This window comes from Ischnura elegans, chromosome 1, assembly GCF_921293095.1.
Source record: "Ischnura elegans chromosome 1, ioIscEleg1.1, whole genome shotgun sequence".
Classification (NCBI taxonomy): Eukaryota; Metazoa; Arthropoda; class Insecta; order Odonata; family Coenagrionidae; genus Ischnura; species Ischnura elegans.
In genome coordinates this window covers 57,240,331-57,267,062 of record NC_060246.1, presented here as the reverse complement: position 1 = coordinate 57,267,062, position 26,732 = coordinate 57,240,331, and the positions used below count along the sequence as shown (strand labels likewise).

Sequence of the window (26,732 nt, the reverse complement as noted above, 5' to 3'; positions counted from 1 at the left end):
GTAGATGGCAAACGGTTCCCATTGTTCTTCTCCGGCGTCCCAATACTCTTTTAGCTCAACCCCATCCTCCGGTAACCCTTTCGATGATAGCCCTACCTCTCTCTCTCTTGCTCGCCCATCTCGAAGGCGGACGGTGAAAGAGGGGTGGGTGCGGAGCTCACCCCTTTTGGTCCGGTCCAACCGACCGCATGAATCCCCGAAAAATGTGTTTGATCGATGGTGTTATTGTGAAGGTGATTGATGCTCGCGAGTCTCGCCAGACCGGCAACGGACGTGCTTTTGCTCATCTCAACATCTTGATACCTCCAACTCGTGCCCTTACCTTTCTTCCTCCCTTTCTCTCTCTCTTTCTGCTTGTTTCTCTGGCTTCCTTTATTCTTTGACCACTCGTAAAGAGTTCCGTTCCTTTAGAAACAGCCCCGGGGAAGGTTTTTTTTTCCCTCAGCGTTCGTCAGAGTCGACCGCCGCCGTAAGAATCGAGGTGGTTTTCGGTAGCCTTAAAAAAATTTTCCGCCCTTCGAGAGAGATGAAGAGTAATTGATTGCCCTTTAATGTGACACGAAATCGCAATTTGGATGCATTAAGTAATGCTCGAGTTAGGGCGTCGATAAGGTTTCCGTTCGCCGTTACCTGATAAGTGAGTGGTATTTCATCCGTATCTTTAGTTGTGCGTCCGTCTTTTCATGGATGTATTATGATGATAAAGGACTATCCAGGGAAGTTGATGGAGCAAATATCAATTACAAACATGTAAATGCTTTCTCCAGTTCATGTTGAAGATTCTCTTTGTTGATAATACTTCAGATGAGAATCTAGGGTTCTTTAACTTTTCAATAATTCGGCTGAATTCAATTATTCTCTTAGAGGTAGCTTGATGCAATAAATAATGCTACATCAACATGAAATTTTCTCTCTCGCATTTGAATCTACTCTCATCTCGGAGAGAAATGTGTTTAAATTTGTTCTGATTTTCCATTGTAGTCTGCAAATGGTTTTTTTTCGTCCATCAACTATGGAATTTATGAAAGTTTTCCTATTGATGGCAGCACAATTCGTATTCATTAACTAATGAATTACGCGTCGTTAATTCCGCTTTCCTTCTCTCGTAACTAGGATACGATGATAACGAACCCTTGGTTGTTGCAAGGCAAATGTGCACTTTATTTATTTTTCGGTGTCAGTGGGAGAAGAATTAGGTTTCTCAGAAAAAAATTCAGAGCTGCGCGGGAAATTTCCCCACGTCTCTCCAAGTATTCTTTCCTCCTTTTATTATTTTTGCAGAGAAAGTTCCGTAATCGATAATTTCCCCTGCGGGATTCTTTCCCCTCTTCCAACGGCATGTCAGGATACAAGAGTGAATTTTGGCCTCTTTACATACGGCCAGGTTGAAAAAATTAACTCACGAGATATCTCTTACTCCCCTGTATCCTTTTTGTGTTTAGGGAGACTTTTGATTGGCTAATTCAACGATCATATGTGATGTTAGAAATGATGAGTTGCATTTCTTAAATTCTAATGAAAATCTTCCTGTAGACAAACTCAGGACTTGTGAAGAAGGAGAAGTGTTGGAATTTGGATAAAATATATTTATGAAGTCTTAATTGCTATTTGAAAAGCTGCGTAAAGTTAAAGAAATGTATTTTCCTCGGTATGAGTAGGTGTTTCAATTTTTCGTTCAAGCTTCGCTCAGATGACTTAACTTGAATTAACTTGACGCTACGTAGAAATTGAGATTTTGAAAAGGGCGTATGCTGAATCACGCAAAAACTTTATTTGGAGTAACTCACATACATGTAGTTACTAGTTGGATAGAGATAGACTTTATGAACTCTAGCATATTGAGCAGAGAATAAATCAATGTCTATGAATGGTCCTGAAACATCGTAAGAACTCAGCAAGTTATTCCTTAATTGCTACAGTGGTATGAGCTGTGATTCGCTGAATATTTCTATTGGTAACTCTAATTAATTAGTAGTGATTTCAATGTAAGTAGCTGTGATCGGAGGTCTATTTTGAGCTCCCGGCCACCGCAATTCCCAACTCTTTTTCCACCCGTTTTAAATGGCTCCTTTCTCTCTCTTTTCCGCAGGACGACCTCCGCTTCGCTGAGCGGCGGCGGCTCGGTGGGCGGGGCTTTGATGACGTCGGCGCCGCACGGCAAGCAGTCGGCCAATGGGCTATCGCCGGGCGGCGGCCTCGGGCCCTCCTCAGACCTCCTCCACCCGCCCCCCTCCCTCGTGCCGGTCTCCCTCCACCAGTCCTCCTCCGCGACCCCCTCCCCCTCGCCCGCCTCCCCCCACCACCACCAGCACCACGTTGTGCACCACGGACACCACCACCAGCACCAACAGCACCAACAACAGCACCAGCAACAGCAGCAACTACACCACGCGCCCGACTTGGGCATCTTCCTCTCGGCGAACGAGGAGAGCGACAATTTCGGCGGGCAGGGCGGTGGGAACCAAGGCGGAGGAGGCGGCACAGACGGCGAACACCTACACCCCCAGCAGCACCACGGCGGGCACCAGTTCGGCGGCAGCGGCTCGTCACCCAGCCACCACTTCTCCCCGCACCTGCACCAGGGGTCCCAGAGCCCCCAGCACCACCACCTGCAGCACCATCACCCGCACCTCCATTCCACGCACCACTACCTCTCCGTGAAGAGGGAGCCGGAGGACCTGAGCCAGCCCGTTTCCCTGGCCAGGGCCTCGAAGGGAGGCGACGGAAGGGTCGGCACCCCGTCACCCTTGTTGGAGCAGCAGCAGCAACAGCAAGGGTCCGGAGGCGGGTCGGTCCATGCCCTCAAGGAGCGGGCAAAGGCCGCGGCGGCCGCCGCAGGGATCAGCATCGTGGTGAACGGCGGCGGGGCGTCCTCCCCCGGGGGCTGCGTCAAGGAGGAGCCCAACGGCGTGGGCAACAACAATCGGCCCTGCTCCGCATCCTCAGCAGCGTCCTCCGTCCTCGTGGATCAGTCCTCGGAGCTTGTGGTGGTGACGGCGGACGGGCTCAAGGGCGGCGTTGTCATGTCGGGGGGTGGTGGCGGGGGCGTGGTGGTCTCCGCCCCGCCGAAGGGTGGTTCCACCTCCAACCCCTCGACGCCGTCTTCCTCTTCCAGCCCCGGCGCCCCGTCCCAACCCTCCTCTTATTCCATCTTCGCCAACATCGGCTCCGGGCACCATCAGCAGGGTCACCAGTCGCACCAGCAGCAGCACCAGCAGTTCGTCGACCACGTGACGGCGGCCCCGCACCAGTACGGCCTGGTGCCGAACTCCCAGGGCTACTCCCTCACGACGGCCGGTGGTGGCAACGGTGGCGGGAACAACGTAGTGTCCAACCTCCGCACCACCTCCTCCTCCTCGTCCTCCTCCACTTCGTCTTCGGCGTCGTCCACGCCGGCGGCCACCACGGCCTACTCTTTGGTCGCTGCTGATCCCTACTACCGTGATTATTTCGGGGATCAATACCAAGTGAGGCAGCAGGTCCAGTATGCGGACAGCCCGGAGGGGGGCGGTGCACCAGCTGCGTCCTTCGTGGAGCGGTACGTGAGGCAAGGGAGCGTAGCGTACAAGAGCAACCCGTCGGCGAACCCAGCGGCGCCTTCCGGAGGTGTCGGTCTGACCGTAGACCTCCCGTCTCCCGACAGCGGAATCGGCGCGGACGCCATTACGCCCAGGGACCAGACCACCATACAGCAGGTGAGGGCCTTATTTTTACGGAGCATTAACCCTAGATTGGTGAAACTCAGTCTCATAGACCGCCAATTCGGTCATTCTGATAAATCAGACAAAAAATAGCATGATGCAGTTTTAGCTCATTGATTCCAAATTCGAGCTTCTTTTGCTTTGTATGAGCTTAAGTATTTTCAACTTGGCGAAAATATTTTCTCTCATGAAGCCTATATCGATCACACGGATCGTGCATTAACCCTCGCGTCCATTTCTAACGTGCATGATGGCATGCTTAAAAATGGAGATGAATAATTTTTGACGTGTAATGCGTATTCTCTGACTATGGCGTGGAATATTTATCACTTCGTTTCGCTTCCCACTCATTTCTCAATCCTCCCGCCTAATTTGCATGATAGCGTCATGGCTACCGTGCTCAGCTTTCATGCTCTATTATTAATGCGTTAAAACCATCGAGCCATAGTCTTTATGGTCCAATGTAAGGCCCATATGGCGTATTCAAAATCGGTCGCAGGGCTCGACGCGAGCTGAAAACCTGTTTTCCAACCTCTAAAAATATTATCTATTTGTGGCTACTCAGGCTTTCAAAAGACAGCCACATGCATTCTTCAGGCTTAAGCACACATAATTCATTCTAGTTTAGGGTCGATAATTTCAGCTTAAAAGCGAATCAGGTAAAATACGGTGATAACAGCCCGTATTTTTTTTATCTTTATAATTTTCCGAAGTAGAATTCCACTAATAAGCAATGAGGAATGATTTTAATTAAGATAATCGCGCAAAACTCTTTCTTCTAATGTTAATTTCATAGCGTGAATCAACACATATCGAAATGTCTTCATTAAAAAAATTGCTTTCTTTTTCTAATAAAACAACGGTGTAACCAAGCCTTGGTAGATAGGGATTTTCCGTTATTGTAAGGGTGAATTTAGGTATTGAATTAAAAAAAGAAAGAATAAGGTAATAATAAGTTAATAAGAACAAAAATGATGATTCTTAGAGAGGGAGACAACCACACCTTAGTCGAAATTTTTGCATGATAGTACCCATAATAATAATAAGCATACGGATTGCTTAATCCATCTGTTGTTGTCTTTGAAAACTACGAATCGGCTACCTCCTTACTCTATATAATAGTTTCCCCTCATAGTCTGTTTCCAGATGCCTAACCCTACACATACCACCGCCTCTTTCCCCACTCAATACTTCGCCTTAGCTCTTCATTGCTAGCTTCCAACCACTCCTACTTTCTTCTCCCAGCCCTCGTCTGTATATCTTTCGCATGAAAGCGCATCGCGACCGTCTTTTTTTTACGACTCGATTCCAAATGGTAGCTATAGCAGCGGGAGTAATGAAACGGCGATGTGGATAGTAAATCACCCGTCGTAATGTCCCGGCTACCGGCATGGGCAGTAATGATCCATCCCGGGTGCTCATTAACACGTCAGAGTTTATTTGCAACCCCTTTAAGGATTTCGCCGCTCCGCAGGATCGTTAAAAAATGATTTCCGTTTTGCGGTCCGAGGAAGGCGGCGCGCGGCGGTGCCTTAATAGCAAACGGGGCTGATGGCTCTCTCTCTCCTCTTTGGATTGCTTTGAGAGCAACTCGGCTGCAGTGACACTCAAAGTTCCTCCAAGATTTTCATAAACATTTAACGGCCCGAACGGCGGAGGATATTTTCGCGGAAGTTCTTCGCTAGGGAAACTATTTGTCCATTACCATGAAATGAATTTTCAGTGCTCCAGTTGAATTTATTCGTGCCATTATCATCACTTTTATAGTGAGCGTACGCTTTCAGGCTAAATCGAGACTGAAAAATATGACGAGAATAAAATACTCTTTTGGATCAGCAGGGGTATTTTTTAAGTTTCGAAGAGATTTTTTCAGGAAATTCGTTCTCATTTGACCATTTCGTGACCGAATTACATATTCCTAGTTTTTATTCTTACTTAAATAACGATTGCTTTAAAGTAATGTGGTATTATCTGACTGACAATGATACCATAAAATGAGGGGATATTAAAATCGAACTCCAAATGCCATAGCCATGCAAAATATTTTCACCACTGCATAGTTAATCATTGTTTGTAATAATAAATAAGTAGATACACGTAATTTTAGTCGAGTAGACTATGATCATGAATTAGAAAAATTATTTATTCCATGGGTTTTTATCCTTCTAATAAATCATGCAAGTTTCAAGCGTGCTTCGAGGAAGAAACTGGTTGCATTGACAAATTTTATCTAAACAAATTTATGTGCAAAAGCGATATTCTTTTCCTCGGTGAGGAAAAAGAACATTGGTGATAATTCCAAATAAAATCTATTTCATATCTAAAATTGAAGAGAATACAGATTAGAATTCCAAATAAATTCATTGTACAACTTTCTTTAGAGGTAATTTTACCATACATTGGGCGGTAAAACTGATATTCAGCTTAAATCCTCTTATAGAAATGGCATGAAATCCTCCAATCCTCCGTGGTACACTGAAAATGATTTCACTGCCAAAGGGACTAGGCCTTGAAGTTTATGTACGCGGCGTTATGTAGAGCAGTCTGTTTCATCGGTACCTTTCGTTTAACAACTTAATGCCAAGACTTAGAGGCTCTTGAGTCGGGGGGGAGCTCCCTCCTCGCGTCGACGACAGATATGGCTTCAAGTCCGACGGTGCGGTCGCCTGCAGAAGGGATGGGGTGTGGGCAGCCGCAGTGGCGCGGCAAAAGATAGAGGACATAACGCCAAAGGAGGCGGGAGCAGTGACGAAGGGTGAGGAGGTGTGTATAATGGCCGGTCGGTTAGCGACGTCCGGAGGCGGGAACGAACAGTCGGTGGCTCTTGACAGCGGCGGCGCACCGCTTCACTGCAAACAAAAGCGAAGTGTGGCGCGGTGGCGGCGGGTGGGAAAGACAGGAGGGAAAAAATCGAAGGCGCTTCTAGCGCACGCTCTCTCATCCTCGCGCTGTATTTAGTGCTTTATTATTGAAAGCCGATTATGACGTTTACGGCTCCTTCGGATGGAGAGAGAGGAACGGGACGTTTAAAGCGTAAGCAGCCACGCCTCCTTTGGTTGCTCTTTTGACTCCAGTGCTCGGAGAATCGTTAAATGGTGCTCTCGTACACAATCGGGTCGTTAACGGGAGGAAGTAATGTTTTGACTCCGCCTTATTGCCATTTCGTCCCTCTTCACTTCCTGTTTACTTTTTTTTTGTTTCTGATTGTAACTTTATAGTATTGTAACTTTACATTGTTTCTGATTGTATAGCTCGATCACTTTGGTATGATCAATCAATTACAAAATAACTAACATTTAAGATGCTGGAGGCAAAATTTCAGTTGAATCAGACTCTATAACCTCTTTTAAATTTCTTTTAGCCAGATAAGTTAGCGTTGAAAACATTTTACATCAATTTCTTATAAGTATCAGGGATTCCTATATTAAAAATCTAATAATGGGCAAAAATGAATCCAGGCAAAATCGTCATTTAGTGCGCTGCATGTACCTTAAAGTGTACCCTAGATCTCTTCCAAGTAAAAACCAGGACATATGTATAGATTGCGATAGCACCAGAAGCTTAAATGCCTAGATATCTATATTTAACTCTCTTAGCGATTTCAAAAATGTTGTAAACTGAGTCTTTGAAATGGCTATGACACAAAAGAAATCCTAAAAAAATACCTAAGCTGAGTATTGAGGAGCGGTGTTTATCGTGGTATAATCCTAATTACTATCTTGATCAGAAAAATTCTTTTGAAATGGTAGCATCGTGACGGAATCAGAATTTTTTAAGAAGAGAGTTGAATCTTATCCTTGATTCAATGCTGGGTACGAGGCAATGCAAAATAGTCTGCATTAAAGCCCTCCATCAAAACTAACAGTAACTGAGCCTTCGAAGAGCCGAATCAAAACTCTCTTTAAACAGCACCTTTCGTTAAAAATCATCGCTGGATCGCGCTTTTAAACGCTTCCGATAATGTACTAGTCTTCCGGTTTGGCTCTTCGTTGTGTAATTCACCCATCTTGCCAACCCCTTATTTCGCAACAATCGAACCTCCATAGAAACTCTGGCCTCTTCATTCAACCAGCTAACCCAGACATTTTTTGCTTATCCTCCGTGTACACCATAAACTTTTCTAATCCATTTAATGCTTTGGCTTCCGACCAAAATCCCGTGAAACCATCGGGATGGTAATCGCTACTTACGGCCAGTTTTACACACCACACGCACCCATTACAGGAACTAATAAGGTCTTTGGAGGCCATAATGGTGAATTTAATATCAGCCACTCTCGGTGCATGCCTTCTGAAAATGAGTCTGGTTCGTTTTTCATCCCCTCTTCGCCAACGATTCGTTTTTGCTCTCACCTCAAACTTCGGAATTATTATCCCCCTACCTTCGCTCTCGATAACCTAACTCGTTACTTTCCTTTACCGACCGTCATGCTCCGCTACTTTCCACTGCAGCTTTGCCAATTGAATTGTTGGGAAAGAAGCATAACGATCTATGATGAACTACGTTCTTTAAAAAAACTCTCATGAGATAAGTTTTTACACGGTATATCCTAACTGTATATTAATCCACTCTATATGAATCAATTAATTATTCATGATATAGTAATTAGTTTCCTCCAGATTCTGGGCTGACTATGAATTTGCTGCTGATTTCTCATTCTAATCGTTCAGTTTCTTATTTCGTTAATGTACATACAAGGTTTTTAATGTTAAAGGGTCAAATTTAGAAACAGCCATTTTACGTGAATTGCGTGTAGGCTCTTAAAAAAAACTTTCATATTCTATTTCATCGGCACCCTTTCGTTTAACTACTTAATGCCAAGACTAGGAGGCTCCCTCTCCATGTCGACGACAGTCTAATGAGTACGACCTTCGTATTAGCAAAGATGTTATATCGCAACGTCTTTATATTTGATATAGAATCGTATAGAAATTCTCACGTCCTTATTACCTAATCACATTTCATTATTCAAGGTTAAGAAGGCATTGTTTCAGCATGTCTGGAAGCTCATTAGCAGGAAAATAAATCTTCTTTTCTCATGCTTAAAAGTGTTCCTCTAGGAGTTTCAGTTTCGTTGAGTAATTAGAGGTAAAATATATCCTGGTGTCATAAATATAAAAGGCTGTTACGATTATCAAAGGATGGAAACGGAAGCGTATGCCGATAAATACGACAAAAGTTAAAGGGTAGAAAGGGTAAAGTGGACGTTTCGTAGATAACACACCGGTATCACCCAGCTACGGTGTTTGTACACGTTATTCATTTTTCCAACTTCCTAGTCAAAAAATGAAGTCTTGGATCCGCTTGCGCCTGATCTTGAAGGTTATTGCCATGAACACGAAAGCCCTATCGAGAGAATTATTATTTTTTCTTCGGTTAAGCCATTTATCGCTTCCGGTGCCCACTGGCCACTTCACTAAAAGATAAAAGCCGGAGGTAAAAAGACCCGAATAGTTCCTCAGCTGTGGGAGGAACGACACCTATTCACCCCCATCCCCCCTCCCCCCCGAAAGAAAACACAAATTAGTCCCTTTTTGTCACTTTTTAACGTCATCGCCCGGACGTGGGTGCCGTATAGGTCACATTTAGTCCCCCTGTCTTCCGGCAATCCTATCGTGGCTATCTCTCCTTCCCAATATTACTACTTTTTTGAGTTTCCGTGGTTGACAACGACCGTGCCATGAATTAGACTCGAAGAGGAGCACGATAGGAACACATTCCGCTGCAGTTCGCGGGATCCACCAATCGACCGCAGGTGGACGCTCTTAATAGCCATTAAATTAACAAGGACCCGTGGTGCATAGTGGAGCGGCAAGTAGAATTTAGCCTCAAATAGATCGGGAAAGGAATCCGACGCGTCACAGAAAAAGCATAAATTTCTCGATAATGGCTTTATCCTGCTGCGCGAGTTATCGCGGTTTAATAATCGGTAGACACAGAGTTCTTCGCGGTGGTTGCTCTGTCATTTGCTGATAATATAGCTGGTGCGCTAGTGAAGGGGGAAAAAATGAGGCGGTTCCTGGAGCGTGACTGAAATGGATATTATTTATGACGTTTACCATTGGGTAATGGATCAATACAGAGGTCGTCAGAGATGTAACCATTTCTGATGAAGTATGAATGCTCGCTTACTCTGTTGCATTGTTGCAAGTTATTTTCAATATCTCGAATATTTCCTTTCGAGTTACCGGTAAATGCTACTCAGACTTCAGTAAGTATAAGAAAAAGAAAAAAATGGATTCAAATCTAACATCACTTTGCGAGACTACTGCTAATTACAGTAGCAGCAATACATTCATTAAGTAGGATAACTCGTTTATTTTACCTTTTTGCTTTAATTTTTATTTTTAATTGACTCAATCAAGATGCAGGACAAAGCGGAAAGTTTTTTCCAAGGTTTTTGATAAGCTTGTTTTATCATAAATAATTTTGATTTGCCGTTAGCGCAAAATTTGGAAAAGAGGTACGATATTCTCAAGTTAGATTAAGTTATATCGTTATTAAAAGAGTAAATTCTGCACTCTAGTTCATTAAAGTCATTAGGAGGATAAAAGGACGTCGGGGAACGGAATGGAGAGTTATAAAGAGCGTTGTTTAAGAGTTTGTTGTGAGAAATAAGAGATGAATTAGAGTCGGGGGCATACATATTTTTCGAGAATGTCGTGTTTGAGTGTTGAAGGTCCACATCGTCCCCGAAAATCCAACGGAGATTAATTTATGCACCGCGAGAGCCTTGGACGGGTAAAAAATTCGGCTGAGTGGAAGGGTTGACAAGGTAGTAACTTAAAGGAAACAAAAATGGTTGAGGCCGTTGGCGTGGAATTGGAAGGGGTAAATGAAGAAATAAGCAACGGGAAGACATTGAAAAATACACACTCTGACGGTCATCAGGATAGAGTGAGGAACATGAAGAGCAAAAGTCACTCATCCTCGAATTTCCAGGGCGCATTTCAAGTCATATTATCGAGAAAAATCTCAGAGAACCGCTTTAAAAATTGCGTCAATTAAGAAACAATCCAGGTACATTTAAAACATCTAAAGGGCTCGAGTAAAACGTAAGTGATGCCTCCTCAAACGTGTTGACACCTCGGTGCACCCGATCAATTTGACTTCCTTAAGTATTCACAATTAAATCTAAAATGCTGTTGAAGTATCATTCCTTTTCAGTGATTTTTATATCACTTGTGGAGATAGGTATTTAATGAGAACATAGATGGACGTTATTTTGTATTTATATCACCATAAACCTGTGAGATGAGGTATATCTGATACCTCTGAGTATAAAATCTATTTCTTATTTCGTTTTGGCTTAACTTCAATTAATTAATCATTTTTAAAACAATATTTTTTATTCTATTTTTATTTTTGTAATGTCAAAAACGTGAGAACATACACTTTAGGCTAACCGGTAAAACCTATATCCTATGAGCGGTGCCTTGAAAACACCTATTTACTTAGATGAATGTTGTAATTTTAGAATTAAAGCTATTTATCGCATAAATTATTTTCAGTCCTTCCCGTAAAACCCAAATTCCATCTGTTTCGAATGAAAAAGATTCTTCCCAGCTACCTGTATCTTGCATTTATTTAAGTGAACATAATGGTTTTGTTTTATTTTCCTTGCCTTGTACCCGACATAATTTACATGCTGTGATCATCCGGACGGTATAAAAACTGACGCAAACAGTCCCGAATGTTCATGAAACCCTTTTGCGATTATAATAGACGCACCTCTCTCTTCATTTCCGTCCGCAGTCCTTTGACTATACGGATCTTTGCCAGGCGCCCCTTCTCGGGGACCCTGCTCTGACCGCGCAACGGTCCAGCGCCGGCGGCGCCGCGGGTGCAGGAGGCGGGGGCGCCAACGGCGCGGCGGCTGCGGCAGCAGCCATCGGAGCGGCGGCGGCGACGCCCGGCGTCGGAGGGACGACCCCAGGCGGCCGTTCAAGGCCGTGGCACGACTTCGGGCGCCAGAACGACGCTGACAAAGTCCAAATACCGAAAGTGTAAGTACCTTCCTTTCCTCTCTCTCTGCATTCTTACTCTTTATTTTATATATTTGAGCTACTAATATTAGTTAAATGAGACAATATTATCACATAATTTATTCGAACACGACGCGTTTCGTTGTTACTACAACATTATCAAGTGTAAAACAACAGCAAAAACAAACAACGAAACGTGTCGAAGTTAAAATAAATCCTTTGGAAATGCTGCCACTCCTCATTTGACTAATATTAAGAACTTCCACCATATTGTGCCGCAAATCATACAAGATATTTACTTCTAATGTTAACTTAAATTTTGGATCAGCTAGAAATGGAAGACACCATTTTTATAACCATTGCATTTCATTCATAGCTTAATTTTTTTACTTTTGAGTTAGTGTGTGTAGTGAGTAGTGTGGTTTTATGCTAATAGACAGTTGTAATCTAAAGCTAAAAAATAATTGTATTCTTCATTTTTATGCATGTATTACTGAAAATCATTATGAAAATGGCAAAAATTTGTAGTTACACATAATAAAAAACTATTTACCCGTGTTTTGAAGTCTCGAAGTGAGCATCAAAAAGACGAATAGAACTTTTGACATCGTCCCCACAGCTAACCTTTTTTTATAACTTCAATTTTTGTTATTATTATTGTTTTCCCCAAGAGGATAAAGTTGTTATTCATAAAAAAATGTACGAGTTTACCTGCTATATTTTATGAGGCATAAAGAACTCATACCGCCATCTGCTTCATCATAATGATGGCTTTTGAGTACTCCACACCTGCAGAGAGTAACAATTAAGAGTCAGCCTCCCAAGAATTGGGTTCCGTGGGAAACGTGCATATGAAACACGAGATCGGTTGACACCTCGGGAAAGGCGGCCGTGTAGTACACACACAACGCCTCGCTCGTTTTTGCTCGGGACAACGGCAAAAGGGCAATCTGACAAGGCACGGTGATGGAGGGACGAGTCTCCGGGAATAACGGGTCTTTATACCCCCTCCGTCCTGCATCTTACTTACCCTTATCTCTCCATTCCGGGATAATAACCTCTACAATCGAAAATAGGTACTCTCTCATTCTCCGCTTCGACGAGCATTCCTTGTTTTATATCCGCTCAAGTCTCTCCTTCCGCGTTTGGTGACACCGCACGGAGGGTCAAAGGGTCCCGGGGAGGAGGAGTAGGTGGCCACGGGAGTTTAATGATTTAAGGGGCGGATAAGGGGTTTTATCCACGAGAAGGATGAGATGTGATGACCATCACGTGAAACGAGATTTGCCGGTTTCCGTGGAATATACTTTATGCTCGTCCTCTCTCTGCGCGCGTTCCGCACTGACTAAGCGGCCGCCTCTAAGACTCCTCCTCTTTTGAGTTCCATATCCATCGAATCTCTTTAAGCTTCTCCTCCCCGACCTCTCGGTTTTATGGCATTTCCTCGCTTTGTGCCTACCTTCCCACACCGCGTCCCCCATCCGCGTCATTAATTTTGCTTTTGTCCTGCGTGGAAGATTCCCACTTACGGGAGTTCCGCGGCTACGCAGGGATCTTGTGTTGGCCATGCAGGCATTGAAGTCACCAGTGAATCTTCGTAACCGAAGAGGTTTTTTTTACAACGAGCAAGCATGGCAAAAGCTTCTTTGGGTTTCTTCATGCTTGCTTTAAGATACACAACCCTTACATATGGTTGCTACTGGTATCTCCCGAGTATTTCATCCATTTGTACTCTTTGGACAAAAATTTATGAGTGCTGGCATCCTTGTTTTGTGGAATGGCTATGAGGATACGTTTCCGAACTAAAAGTGGCTTGTAAGAAGTTAATGATGATTAAGAACTGGTTTTACACCACGTTTTAATTTTCTTTTAATATTGCGTGATTTTTTTTTTCAATTTTATTTACGCTCTTACATATGGGAATATTTAATGTCAAAAGCTGTATGGAGTCAATGTGTCAAGGTGTCTAAAACGTTAACCGAGTGTTAGCCATATACATCGTATGTTGACCAAGAAGGATCTTCAAGACCATCATATTTCCCACACCAGTCATCAATTACCATTACGCTCTTCCCGCACTAGGAAGGATCAGGTTTAAACCGGTCCATTTTTGCGCGCTGTTTTTCGCTACTTTCAGTCTGTTACAGGGACGCGCGTTACGGTTTTCTGTCTAAGAAAATCTCGCGGATGCATTATTATTTTACTGCTTTTCGTGAAACGGGGTATCATATTTTACGACCCGCTCCTTTTATCTTTAGAAAAGTTAAACTTTCCTGGGAAATATTTTACTAGGCATTTGTTTTGAGTACTCTTAAATTTGATATCCTTGGTAAGGTAAAGTTGCGAAAACATTGCATTGGTGTAAATACAAGAGAATATATTTCAAAGATACTTGCCGAAGGCAAAAATTGAATTGCCTAACATATATGCTGTAGCACGTTTGATATATTCCCTATGATTATTAGGAGCATTTTCTCTCTTGGTATTTGATATGTACTTTGAATAATTAAGTTTCTATCATCTTGACCACAAAGAAATGATTATCTTTGATTTGTCGCAGTATTTCAGAAATGTACTGAAATACATCATGATACATATTTCATAATGTAATATTTACATAAATCTGGGCATAAAATTCAATTGGTGAAGAATATTTCCGATTGAAATGATTTTATGGGCTTAATTTGACATATGAAACATTTCCACAGTGCCTTCCGTAGCATCTTATTCTGGCCCCAGGGGCAGATTTTCATAGAATTCGTCGTGCGTGGAACTAGCTCCATGCACGAGAAACTTCACGTCAACAGGGCTCCGATCTCTTTTAAAATCTCCGCCTCCGGGAAAGATCCATGTCTCCGTTTCGCCTCCATGCGTAGATAGCCTACCCTCGATTCATTCCATCTTCCATCGCCTCACGAATTACGAGACCTGAAGACTCACCACTATATCCCCCGTTCGAGTCCCGCGTAAAGTATCGACGCAGACTCTTCTGCACACATGACATCATGAGGCGTAATGGAAGCTGCCGTCTAACCTCTGTTTTGCCCCGTGAATCCATCCGACTTCCTGCTGGAAGAAGAAACACATCACAATTCCAGCCCAACCAGGAGTTAAACCCCTTCCACTACCCGATCCTTAGCCAACCGTTCCCGGAGCATTTGTGAACCCTGCAGTTGTTTCCGTATACCTTACGCTCTATACGTCCCTCGGCCGCGAACGGGGTGCAATTTTACTGCCGTCGTGGAATAGAGAAGATAGCCTCGCCTCCCAAACGCCATTACCACGAGAGAGGTCCGCAGTTGCGGGAGGAGGCGTGGAGCCAGCCAAGTGATAAAGATGGAGAGTTAGGGAGGGCCCAGGGAATAAATTCCGAAAGCTTCCCCAATCCTCCCTCGAGAGGAGGAGACGGCGGAGAGAGAGAGAGAGAGAGAGAGAGAGGAAGGGCAGCCGAGTTGGTTTAAGTGGAAACTGCTCTCTCATGATCGAACACCGATAGGCACTCTTGGGTTCGCGAAGCTGTGAAATCCGTCCAATGTTCTCCCATTCGGCTTCCCCCCCTAGAGCCTCCCTCACTTCTCGCCTCGGCCTTTTTGAGTGCTGGGCGGGCTTGATGGCTGACGGCGGCCGGCGGCGTTGGTCGGCGGGTGCGGGGCGCCGAAGGGCGAAAAGACAAGGAGGTGCGATGGAGACGTGAATCGTAAAAGGGTTCCGAGAGAGTGCTGCTACTCCCCGCGGGGAGATGTCGACAACAAATTAAACCGCCGCCGCGCCTAAGCGCCCTCGGCTCTCTCTCTCTCTCTCGAGCAAACGGGAGCTCGTTATAATCCCACGTTAAATGAATCACGCGGGTTTATCTCTCGTGGTCGTAATTATTTAAAAATCCGCGGCTACAAATTGTTCTCACCTAGGCGGCCACCTTCGGGGCTCGAGCACAAAGACAGCTCATTTATCCGAGCGGAAAGTGAGGTTTGAGGGCTAAAATCGGGTCTTTGTATCGCGGGCGTGATTTTCTATTTACCAAGTTCGATATCCTTACCTATTTACATGTTGCATATTTTATCAGGTTTTATGCTCGCCTTATTTTGCTCTACGAGGTGTCAACACTTTTCTGTCCCTTTGATCTCGTGTACGAGAGTGGAAGCTTGACGATAAGGCATTAATTTCTAACATCGTGCTGCAAATTTTGCGACAGTGGGGTTTATTTATAAGAATCAGTTTTTCCAACAAAACATTTACATGCTTCATTTAAAATTATGTTTATTCATAGCGTAATTTGATGCCTTCTAAGTAAAATATTTTTGAAAAAGCGCCTTCAATTTAGGTATGTTGAAGTGTGACTATGATTAACTTTTCACCGACAATGAGGGCTCACCTCACGAAAGGGGTGGTGGAAGTCCTCAGGAACTTTCTTTCTTCAATTTATTTTACGCCCGGACATAAATAAGCGAGTTTGAAACGGGACTTTGAAAGCACACCTACGCGTTCAATAGCTCCAATGCTCAGATTACGCACTCCGAGCCGCGAACCAATGGACGCTCGCCATTTGCGCCGGCTCCAACCGCCGTTGTCACATGAATAAGTGCGCGTGCGTCCGTGTGCGTGTGTGTTTACTTGGTTCAGCGAGCACGGCCACCCTCTCTCCCGTCATCCTCTTGGGCTCCTTCTTCAACCCTTGCCTCTCTCTCTCTCTCCTCCCACACAGGTTCTCTCTCTACGGATTCAAGTACTTCCTGGAGACGCCCATTTCGACGAGCCAGAGGAGGGAGGACGACCGCATCACTTACATCAACAAGGGACAGTTCTACGGGATATCCCTCGAGTACTCGCCGGACCCTGATCGTCCGGCACTCAAGTCCCAGACAGTCAAGGTAAGAAGACGCTCTCCACGTGTCAACTATCGTCTCTTACAGGAACAAGGAGAGGACAGCCGCGATTATGATAGATTATGAACCCAAAGTTCATCTACCAACCGGAAATGATTGTGATATTTACTTTTGATCAACTTTATATATTTTAATAGTGAAAGGACTACGATTAAAGATTCCCTGACGTTTAGAATACTGCAGAAATATGTAATCGTACAGGAAAGTGCTCTCTTTTTCAGGAAAGTCTAAAAATACCTTTTTTAATTCTTGTACTAAAACATTCCATAATAAGAAACAGCTAAAAAGAGAAGGTTGCCATTTTTAACGTGGAATAGTATACCAATATGATATGTAAGTTATTTGAGTGCCCAATTTAATGAACGTCTACCTCATATTATCAACCTGAGTATTTGAAAACATGAGTTGAATAAAATAAAACTGGTACGGAAAATAAAAATTTGACATGAAGATAATGAGCGCAGATAAGATATTTAAATTAAAATGAATGAAACAAGCACTAAAATGAATATTAATCTAATACTGAAAAATAATGCTAAAATATTTTCTATAAGCCGTATAAATGATCAAACCGAATACTGCAATAGACACCTTTCAAATTACCGGAAGTGGGACTTAAATTCATGTATTTTTCTTGGATTAGCTTTTTCAAGCCCCGATAATTATTATTTCTCGTTCATCCGTGAAAACATTCCGTGTAGCAATTTACACCAATTGCCACCCTTCTCTTTTCCTCTCCTCCGCGTATTCCCACCCACCTTCCCCATCATAATTTATTCTCCTCAAATAAGGACTGACCGTGCGGCGGAAAATGAAATTGAGGCTAAGCGTGGAGATTGAGGAAGAGACGGTGGAGGAATTTGTGAGCGTGGACCGAAGGGTGAGAGGTGGAGGGCAAAGGCGATTGAATCATCGGGAGTCTCGAGGCATGGGATGAAGAGGACGATGAAAAGAGAAAATGAAAATGGAGAGAGAGAAGTAAGAGAAGAAAAACAGATAACGTCAGCGGTATTGAGGGGGCAAGACCGTATTGCATGTATTAAGGCGAGGTGTGAGTCGTCTCTTGAGAAAATTTGCAACACTTTGAGGAAGACGAATCAGGAATGCACTTATGACGATCTTCGACGACAGTGAATGATGGGTAAAGAGTTATCGGACTAGATATTACTCAAAGTTTATCAGGGAATGGTTTAAGGAATAGGTGAAAAGCTTGGAAGAAAGCTCTAAAACCAGGATAATATCTTATCTGAGTATTCATCGATTGTAAGAAGCTTGAGGAAGACAAATTAGGAATCTAATGATAACAATTCTTCGATGACAGTGACTGTCAGGGGAAAGAGTTATCGGAATAGATATTTCTCAGAGTTTATCTGGAAATGGTGTTAGGAATAGGTGAAAATTGTACTATAAAGGTCAAGTACCACAGCCATGTCGTATCATATCTCAGTATTTATCAATATCTTAAGCATAACAATATCTGCGCATTTTTATGGGCTAAATCGGTAGTCTCAGGTTTTCATCAATATCTAAGTACTCCAAGTTTTCATTGGAAATCCTTCGTAAACTAATATATTACATGCGTGCTTCAGTTTTAAATTTAACCACTCATTTAATTTTTTGATCCCGCTAGAAAAATGAAAACACATGGAGCAATTATTTTTCCTACACAAATAATGCAAATGCGGTTGCTTGAAAATTCTTACGCATAGCTTATTAAGGTTGGGTGAGACGGATGAGTGGTGGTGTTGGAGAGCAGGTGGGCAGAGGGAGGAGGAATTAAGAAGATGGTGGGGGTGGTGTGTAATACAAGCAGCTAGCAGGGAGTAAACGTGAGAAACCCAAGGCGGAGGAGAGGGCAGGTGGAGCGGTCGGCGTGTGATGTAGATGGAACGCAGGGGAGCGCAGAGGAGTTGAGAGGTGGTGAGAGAAGCCGAGGGAAGAGAGCGGGATAAATGGGTGCTGAGGAGGAAGGGAGTCGTTACCAAAGGGGCCGAGGCATTACTCCTCCCCGGCCGGCAGGATTTTTCGACTCCGCCCGCAAATGCAAGACTTCTTCCCGGAACGGTGGAAAGTTTTTCTTTTTTGTTCCTTCGAAATTCATCTTCAAGAACGATGTGGAATAAACTGTGTGGCGTGCGAAAATTTGGGAAAATGAAAAATCTCCAGAGCACTTCGCGAAAGATTAATTTGCTCTTCAGGTTTGCGTTGGCCGAGGTGGGACTAAATTGAAAATGTTAAGTGAATATGAGCATAGTAAGCTGATGAATTTTTACGTGAAACTTAAATGATATCAAGAAGATGAGCTGTTTCAATAGGTCACTATAGTTTAGAAGTACCTCATTTGTATTAGTTGGGTGAAGTCCTTTTTATAATATCTATGGCATCTTTTAAATTTATCAGTCATTAAATTTTAATATCTATAACTCTAGTTAGGTAATAGAAAGGTGGATGGGGTATATTTAGATTTTAGAGCTATCAGCTTTTTCATTCTCTATTCCATTTCTCAAATAGGATAGAGATAGCACTACTTTCCTTGATTCTAGGTAAACCATTAAATTTTTACCATAAAAAAAATAAAGTAGACATTGATTTCACACTCAACCATACAGATTCGATTCCAGGATTGTATCACATCCTTTTCATTACATGTTTCTTTATCAGGCATCGCGATTTCAGACGGTGCTGATTCAAGCGGTGAGATTAGTGGCTGGGTGAAAGAAATACTCGTAAGACATGCGGACAAAAAAGAGTGGAGACGGATGGCTAATGCGGGAAGCGAAGCAGCTCTCCCTAAGGTTTTCTCCTCGGTGCGTGCCGCAGATGTAAATGAGCATCGAATGTTAGTGCGTGCTCGCTCTCGCAGTATAATAAAGGAAAAGGATGGAGCGTGGAGATTTCCTGCGAAGAAAAGGGGAAGAATGTAATGGGAATGGGGAAAAAAACAAAAGGGGGAGGTAGCTAATTTTAATTCCGCAAAGACTTCATGGAGAAGAGATGGGTTTAAATGTGGTGTCTCAGAGGAGAGAAAATAAAAAGACGGAAGATGGAGATGGGAGGAGATAATAGTGGAAAATTATAAACGTGGGTTTAGAAGAAGCGTCCGAAATGGATAGCTGATGAATAAATGAAAGGTGAGGAAGTGGTTGGTCTCAAAGCTTGCGTGGTTCGGACTTCATTTTTTTTCTTCTAGTTTTTCCGAAGCGCTTCCATTTATTTCCTTTGGGCACGGTAGGCCCCCGGGGGGGCCACAGCCTTTTGCCTTTGGGTGAAAGGCCCTCCCTCGCCCGCGGCCGTCACTGAGGTTTTTCTTTTCCGTTTTTCTTTCTTTCCATTTTTTTTCCATTTTTAGTGAGTAAGTTCATTTCCCTGGCTCTTCTCCGATAACACGGGTCGAGGCTGTATGTTCAAAGTGCCGTTTGCGACCCCACCCACTCATAGTCCCGCGGAAGACCTTCGGTTACTCGTGAGTCAACAGCCTGATGACCCACCGCTTCCTCCACCCGCGCCCCTTGCGTGCTCAACTTCCATCAGATGCTCACGAACGCTTCACTTGATTCTCGATAGTAGATTTATTGAAATTTTTACGCCTCGCTTTTATTCTTTCCTCAAGGCTTTTTTCAAGCATGCTCAAAATAGGCATTGTTCTCCAAAATATTAAATTCAAAAGCCGAAAAATTATTGTCGAGAGAAATTCTGCATTAAGTAATTTTATTCTGATGAAAAGTTGTACGGAAAATGTGGCAATGTTTCAATTTAATGGCAGGTAGGAAGCATTCTTTGCAACAAAAGCACTTTCCTACTTGGGGAAAACCTTTCTTAGCTGAAAACCCTTTAATGACAAAACTAACTTACCAACTGATTTTTATAATATTTTGCATATCCTCTTTATTTTACAACTAATTAAGAGATATTATGAAAGAAAACCGGAACAAAAATTTTTAAAAGGATTCCCTAATGGGAACACGCCACGAAAGTTTGCTATTGCTTGAAAAATAAATATTCTCTTGACAAAAAAATAATTAAGTTTAACAATGTAATATATATTGATGTTTAGAATAAAAGAGAATTTGTTACTAGAGAGCCAGAGTAGAGAAAAATATCGAATTAACCGCACACCCACTACAGAGTTGATGAAAATAACCAAATTTGAAAATGCATAATTCACATCCAATGTGTGCGCAAGTCATGCGATTTGCTTTAAAAAATACTTCCATACTTTATTTACATAATAAAAGCTATAAAAGTAATCACATATACGAAATGTTATTTTCATGAATTTTTATAAATCTTTTCCCAAATGGGAATATCGGACTGTAAACAATGAATTATGTTGCTTCAGCAGCGAATCCCGATGTGAGTCCGGGTGAAGTTTATTCCCTGTTCCTCTTGAGCATTTCAGCGAATCAGGGTGATTTAGGTGTCTCTCTTAAAGCATTCCACTATTCATATTCCATCTAATAAAAACTTGTTTTCCCTCGAGCAAAATACTAGTAGCTACCTACGTTTGTCTTCCTCATTGAGTCACTTTATGAAGAATCCTTGATGCCATTCCCGGAAGCATGTATCCATATTGAAAAGCCTAGATAACAACAATACAGAGTCAATATCGGATAAGCATATTTAATTTTTCTTAAACATTAGTATTCTGATGTATGTAAAATCATTTCAAATTAAAATAATTTATAATTGATGATAGGATGTTTATATGTTTTTCACGTGTCTACTATGCGGCAAACGTTAATTCAGCGGGCGAGCTCTTTCGCAGTGGTAGCAAGTGACTGCATAGCTTAATTGGTTGAAGCGCAAGTAATCAGCTTCAAATACCCACCAATCTAGTCGCGTGATTAATAGTCCAGTGCGCATTTCGGACATTAGCTTGTACATCTTGAGGCAGGCAACCCAACTTGAGTGAACGCTTCGCCCAGTCCCGCATTACCTCGGACCTCAATCCCTCTCTGCTGAGATGAGGACGGGGGCAAAACTCTCTTGAGCAAACGGTTTGCTCTCAGCCGGCCCGCGCGGGTCATCCTGGGAAGAGGAGGAGGGAGGGTGGGGAGGTCGAGGGTCACGGGCACCCGGCTGGGTGACGTGTTGGTGCTAGGGGAAAGAGGCGTAAATCGTCTGGGTGCCAGCGTTGGTGCTCGTGGGACAAAGGGTGGATGGAGCCGGTGATGATGCCATCCGTGGAGGGGAAGGTACGAGGAAATGATCGCGGTGAGGGAATGCGTTTAATGACCGTCCCTTAATAATTCGCGCGAGGGTACTTAATCCCCAGCGCGGGGCGAGCAAATATGGGATTCGCCATGAGTGTGTGTGCGTGTACGTGTGTCGGTGGTGTTATAAGCGGGAAGTGAACGGAGAAGAAAATGAACCGAGGTTTGCTGGGGAGAGAGAGGAAGAATTTTCATCCATCGCGAAATCCTAATGAATTCAAAGTGGTATTTGCACGCCTGCAATCCGGAAAAGGCGACGGGATATTCGAAGTTTTCTTAATTTTTGGGTTGCCTCTTTTACTACCTACATACTTGATCCCTTTTTTAATGCGAAAAAAAAATCCCTCTGCACGTTTTTACACTTAATTTTAATTAGATAATTTAATTTTGAAGGGATAGAACGTTTTTTTTTTATTACTAGCTTCTACTGCTTCTATTTTCTTAAAGGAAGTTAGGTCTTAATTCAGGTCGAATGACGACGAGTTCACTTTGAGGAAATTCATTGTAATAAAGTAGAAACAGCCGTAGTAATTTTATATTCTTATTTTTTAACTTCATTAAATATATAAGCGTGGAAAATTTCTACGACTTTTTCTATCTTATTACATCCTCAGGTTCTATTGCTTCCATTTTATTCTCATTGATAATTATGTGAGTTTTCTGCTCAGAAGAAATTGTATTAGTAATAAATTTACACAAAACATCGCCACAGCAATTTATAGCAGTAAAACTTTTTTTCATACTCGATTTTATGCGATTTTATAATTTACGCAACTTTGTGGTGATAAAAATTGCATAGAAAATGGTTTGTAAATTTCATCGTCACACTCAACTGCGACAGAGAGCCAGTAAACTTTTCATGAAAAAGCAAGTGCGTGGGAAGTCTGCGGAAGCCTTTTTAATAAGTCGGACGGGTGCAGGTGTTGGACGTTTGCCGCTACCGCGCTCATTTCTCCAATATCTCTCCCACACGCCGAGAGGGAGGCACGTTAATAACCGCTCTCAAGACTCCGTCAAGTTCGGCAAGAGCTACCCACTGACGCCTGTCTCCTTGCCTCGAGAGCGCAGGGGCTATTTCTCTTCGAGCACATGCATTTCACGATTCAGCAGCTCCTGGCGAGCGGTCGCCGCGACTCAGCAAGTGCGCGTGGTCGGGAGTCATTTGTTGGATTGAGCGCCTACTGATTCGATTGACCTCTTAGATTGATGTCTCTCATTCCTTTCTATTTTTATCTCTCACTTTTCAACATCTTTTAAACTCAGCATTTCTCTGTTTTCTTCTAACGCATACCCTAGATAGCTACCGTTACCCCGTGGTCCATGCCGGCAAGTAGATGTTATCATAAATTTTAAGAAAAAAACACTGCATATTGACTGTCATTGACCTCATATTAGCGATGTCCTTTTAGATTTACATTACTCTGGTATTGATTTTTTACCGGGACATTACAAAATTTTATGCGCCATTCTTGGAGCTTACGAGTATCTATTGTTCGTTGTTGGTAGTGGATATTTAATTTGAAATCATGTATTCTATTTTTTGTAGCTTTTGAGGTAGAAGTTATGATAAATATATCCCATTACTTTAGTTATAATAGCTTTTTATTTCCTAATGATCTCTTTTTTGTCACTTCTGACCAAGCTGGAGTGCAATGCATTAATTTAGGTTCAATGAAAGGACTCGTGCAGGAAAGATTTTAGGGAGATCATGGAGTCACTGATTATGGATAGGAAGAAATGCATGGAGGTGGGGAGAACGACCATTAATAAAAGGAAAAGAAATATGGTACTGAAACATGAAATTTTAAGGTGAGGATGAAATTATATTGAGGAGAGAAGAACAACAAGGGAAAAACGAATATTAATGCATTCTAGATCCATTGATATCCCAATCGTGTTGGAGAAGAAATGCTTTTTCCACGGATTTGCTAACGAGAGGATGAAGGAGGAGGCTGTACATATGTGGACTTTGGAGTGAACGGCGGTTTTTACTACGAGTAGGTTAGGGAAGAAGAGGTGGTGCATTAGCACTTTAGCCTCGTGGCGAGAGGTCTTGCGTCCACTTAGTTCTGCCACCCTGTCGTTCACCGTTAGTGCGTTCGAGGCGGCAAGAGGAAAGAGTCGAAATGGAGATAAGGAAGGAATAGATAAAGTGCTTGCCTCCCCCAACCTACCTCATCCTCCTCCTTCTTCTTCCTACACTCACGAGGAATTCGCGGCGTGGGACGAGAGTTCGCGTGAGGTGGGAGGCGCTGTCTGGAAGGCCTCCCGCGGATAGCAAGTGACTGCAGACTTATCGGCCCGAGAGCGGTGTCTGCGCCAAGAGTTTTGACGTGCTGATAAGGGGCGGCTGATTGATTGCAATTTCACGGCTTCTGACCGCGATTTGTGCCCCTTATTTTAGCTCGGCCGTCGGTTCGCACGAAGAAATCTAGCTTCGTAATTCAGTCATCATGCGTCGTTACGTTCTCATCCGTGGTATTATTTTGTATTTTTTCCCATATGCAGATGTATGATTCTCTAAATAATGAGAGAGTGCTTTGATCGATTTTTCCATGTGCAAATATGCTCGTGATTCGGTTGGCCAAAATTTCACCCGTCGCATTGGAGCATCATATAACTCAGGTGAAGTTAGTAAAGTAGTCCTTTATATTATTTAGTTTATCCCCTTTATTGTTTGAAGATTTTTTCCGGCTGTAATAGGAAGAGAGCTTTTTTAGATTATGAAAGTTTTTTTTTAATACTTTTGATTTTTAGAATCGATCAGTTGATATCTCAACGAAAATGAGTACTGCCCAAATTTTTTAACTGAAATTACTAATGTTTGTGATATTAGGCTCGCATTTGAAGTTCAGAATACGAAAGCGGCCTGGGTATCTTTCACGTTAATAAATCAACTATTATTTCACCTCATGACGGCATTTTTGTGGTACTCAATTTATTTTCAAAATATCTTCTCACGCAACTCCGTGTAGATTTTCTTGCATTTTCATAAAGAATTTCCAAAACTTGAGGTTATCGCTTAATAAATTGCGTTAACGAGTTTCCTGAAAATAGGGTTACCAACATCTATTCAAGACCAATTTTGCGAAGTCAATTATTCTCTCCCCACCTGGAGACTGAACAGATATTAAGGATGCAAAACGTGGACGGAGACGGGATTAACGAGCACCTGTGCCGGAAAAAATTACGTTTTCTCGTCAAATTCCCCGAACCGCATTCCTGGAGTGAGTATTATTTATTGCATTTAGCGCGGAGATACCTGCCTACCGGTGGACTTCGATCATCATCAATATTCATGCATATTTTAAGTTAGAATCCTGATGAGAATGAAAATGTCCCTACCTACCACTCAGCCTTAGTGCGTGAACTCCTCGCTTGGATACTTAATTTTAGAGTTCTCTGAAGATCTCCTGGCTTTTTATAGGTTTTTGAACGCCTAAATCGAAACGTGTCATCATCCCTTGTCGAAAAAATAAGGTAAGCGGAAAATAACTTGCAGTTTCATTCCATTATACCTTCATACCACACTCCCCACGGGTGCGCAAACCGCTGTTTATATAAAAATCTCAATTTTTAATCATTCAATAATATTTCATGACGCCTAAGGTTATTGCAAGGTTATTAGCCAGTAGTACTCTTGGCAATTGGTTTCCTTTCCATCTTTATTCGGGCCAAACACTAACTGGCTTGACAGTTGATACGAGAGCTACCCCCTGCTTCGTTCAGCCATCACTTCTCACTACTTCGAGCCAAGAATATGGAGCCATGCAAGGCTATGCTCAATCATTCGTTAAAACAGGAGTTAATTACTCCCAATCAGCGCAGTTTACTTAAAAGTCAGACCTACCTCGTTTATTTTCAATTTACAATGACACCTGAATAATTCAATATAAGGCCGTGAAGAGGATTACCACAACAGAATCTGATTGCAGTGTCAGTTGGGATTTAATTTATTTTTCATCTTTTGTATAATTTTCCAGTATTTAGGAAAGTAAAGATATAACGTATTGCTCTTGAATGAAATAATAATTCAATTGCGTATCAATATAATATATTGAGCCTGATGACAGTAAACTAAACTATAAGGAAGCGCACAGGAAACGTATTTGAATATGGATATTCCTCACGTTAGACAGCTCCGAGATACAAAACCAGCTATTACTCACTCACTGTTTTATTTTCAAAGTAATGAGAAGAGACAGCCTCTAGGGCAATAGGTACCTACGATGGAATATAATTACACCAATTCCATCGGATATAAATCTCGTTCCGCCGCTGTTACCGCCGGGCAGTCGTGGCCTTTTATGTGCTCAAACGGTCCACTAAGCAAATGCTTCTCCCGCGCATTATCAACACCTACACGGGGCGACCTCCATTTGGAACGGGGATCACCTATTTCATGTCACCGCGTCCGTTCGTATATATTTATTCCTTCGATCGCGAGACCTATATCATTCGCGTGCAGCCCGCGTCTCGGTGCAAGGGGGGTGGGAGGGAATCTCGTTGCTGGTCTCCGTGGGGTTGGGAAGGGTGTTGCTCTCCCGGCTTTCTATAGAAATCTTCACCGAGTCCGACCACTCTCTTCTCAAAACAACTCCCACTCGTCTGCGTTGCGTCCCGTATCACTCGGTGGTGCCCAACTCCCCGGCTACTCTTCGTCCTTGCCTTACCTTAGCCTTTGACCTTCCCACCGTCTCTCATTCCACGCATTCTGCACGACACGCCAAGTGAAGTACGAGCTGCAATATCTTCCATTCGATTTATTAAGTCTTTTTCTTTTCCTCTTCGTCCCTTAGTTTCTCTCTTTACCCTTTACTTCCCTTTCTTTTCGCTTATCTCTAATGTGGTAACGTAAACTCTTCACTTTGATTCAATCCTTCCTTTGTCTTCGTTTTCCGTTCAGTTGAACACGCATCTCTTCCTTTCTTATCCCACTCTCCAAGTTTT

General features: G+C 42.9%; 1 protein-coding gene across 4 annotated transcripts in view; it reads left to right on the top strand.

The window, feature by feature from the left end:
• The window catches only part of LOC124161070, a 485,504-nt gene that overhangs the window by 316,249 nt on the left and 142,523 nt on the right, over window positions 1-26,732 (top strand). For 3 of the 4 annotated variants that reach the window (XM_046537271.1, XM_046537264.1, XM_046537246.1), the window contains exons 6-8: window positions 2,090-3,695; window positions 11,457-11,707; window positions 16,389-16,554. In XM_046537271.1, the coding sequence (XP_046393227.1) occupies window positions 2,090-3,695; window positions 11,457-11,707; window positions 16,389-16,554 (2,023 nt within the window). The remainder of the gene's footprint in view (window positions 1-2,089; window positions 3,696-11,456; window positions 11,708-16,388; window positions 16,555-26,732) is intronic. The other variant, XM_046537253.1, reaches the window with a different exon arrangement.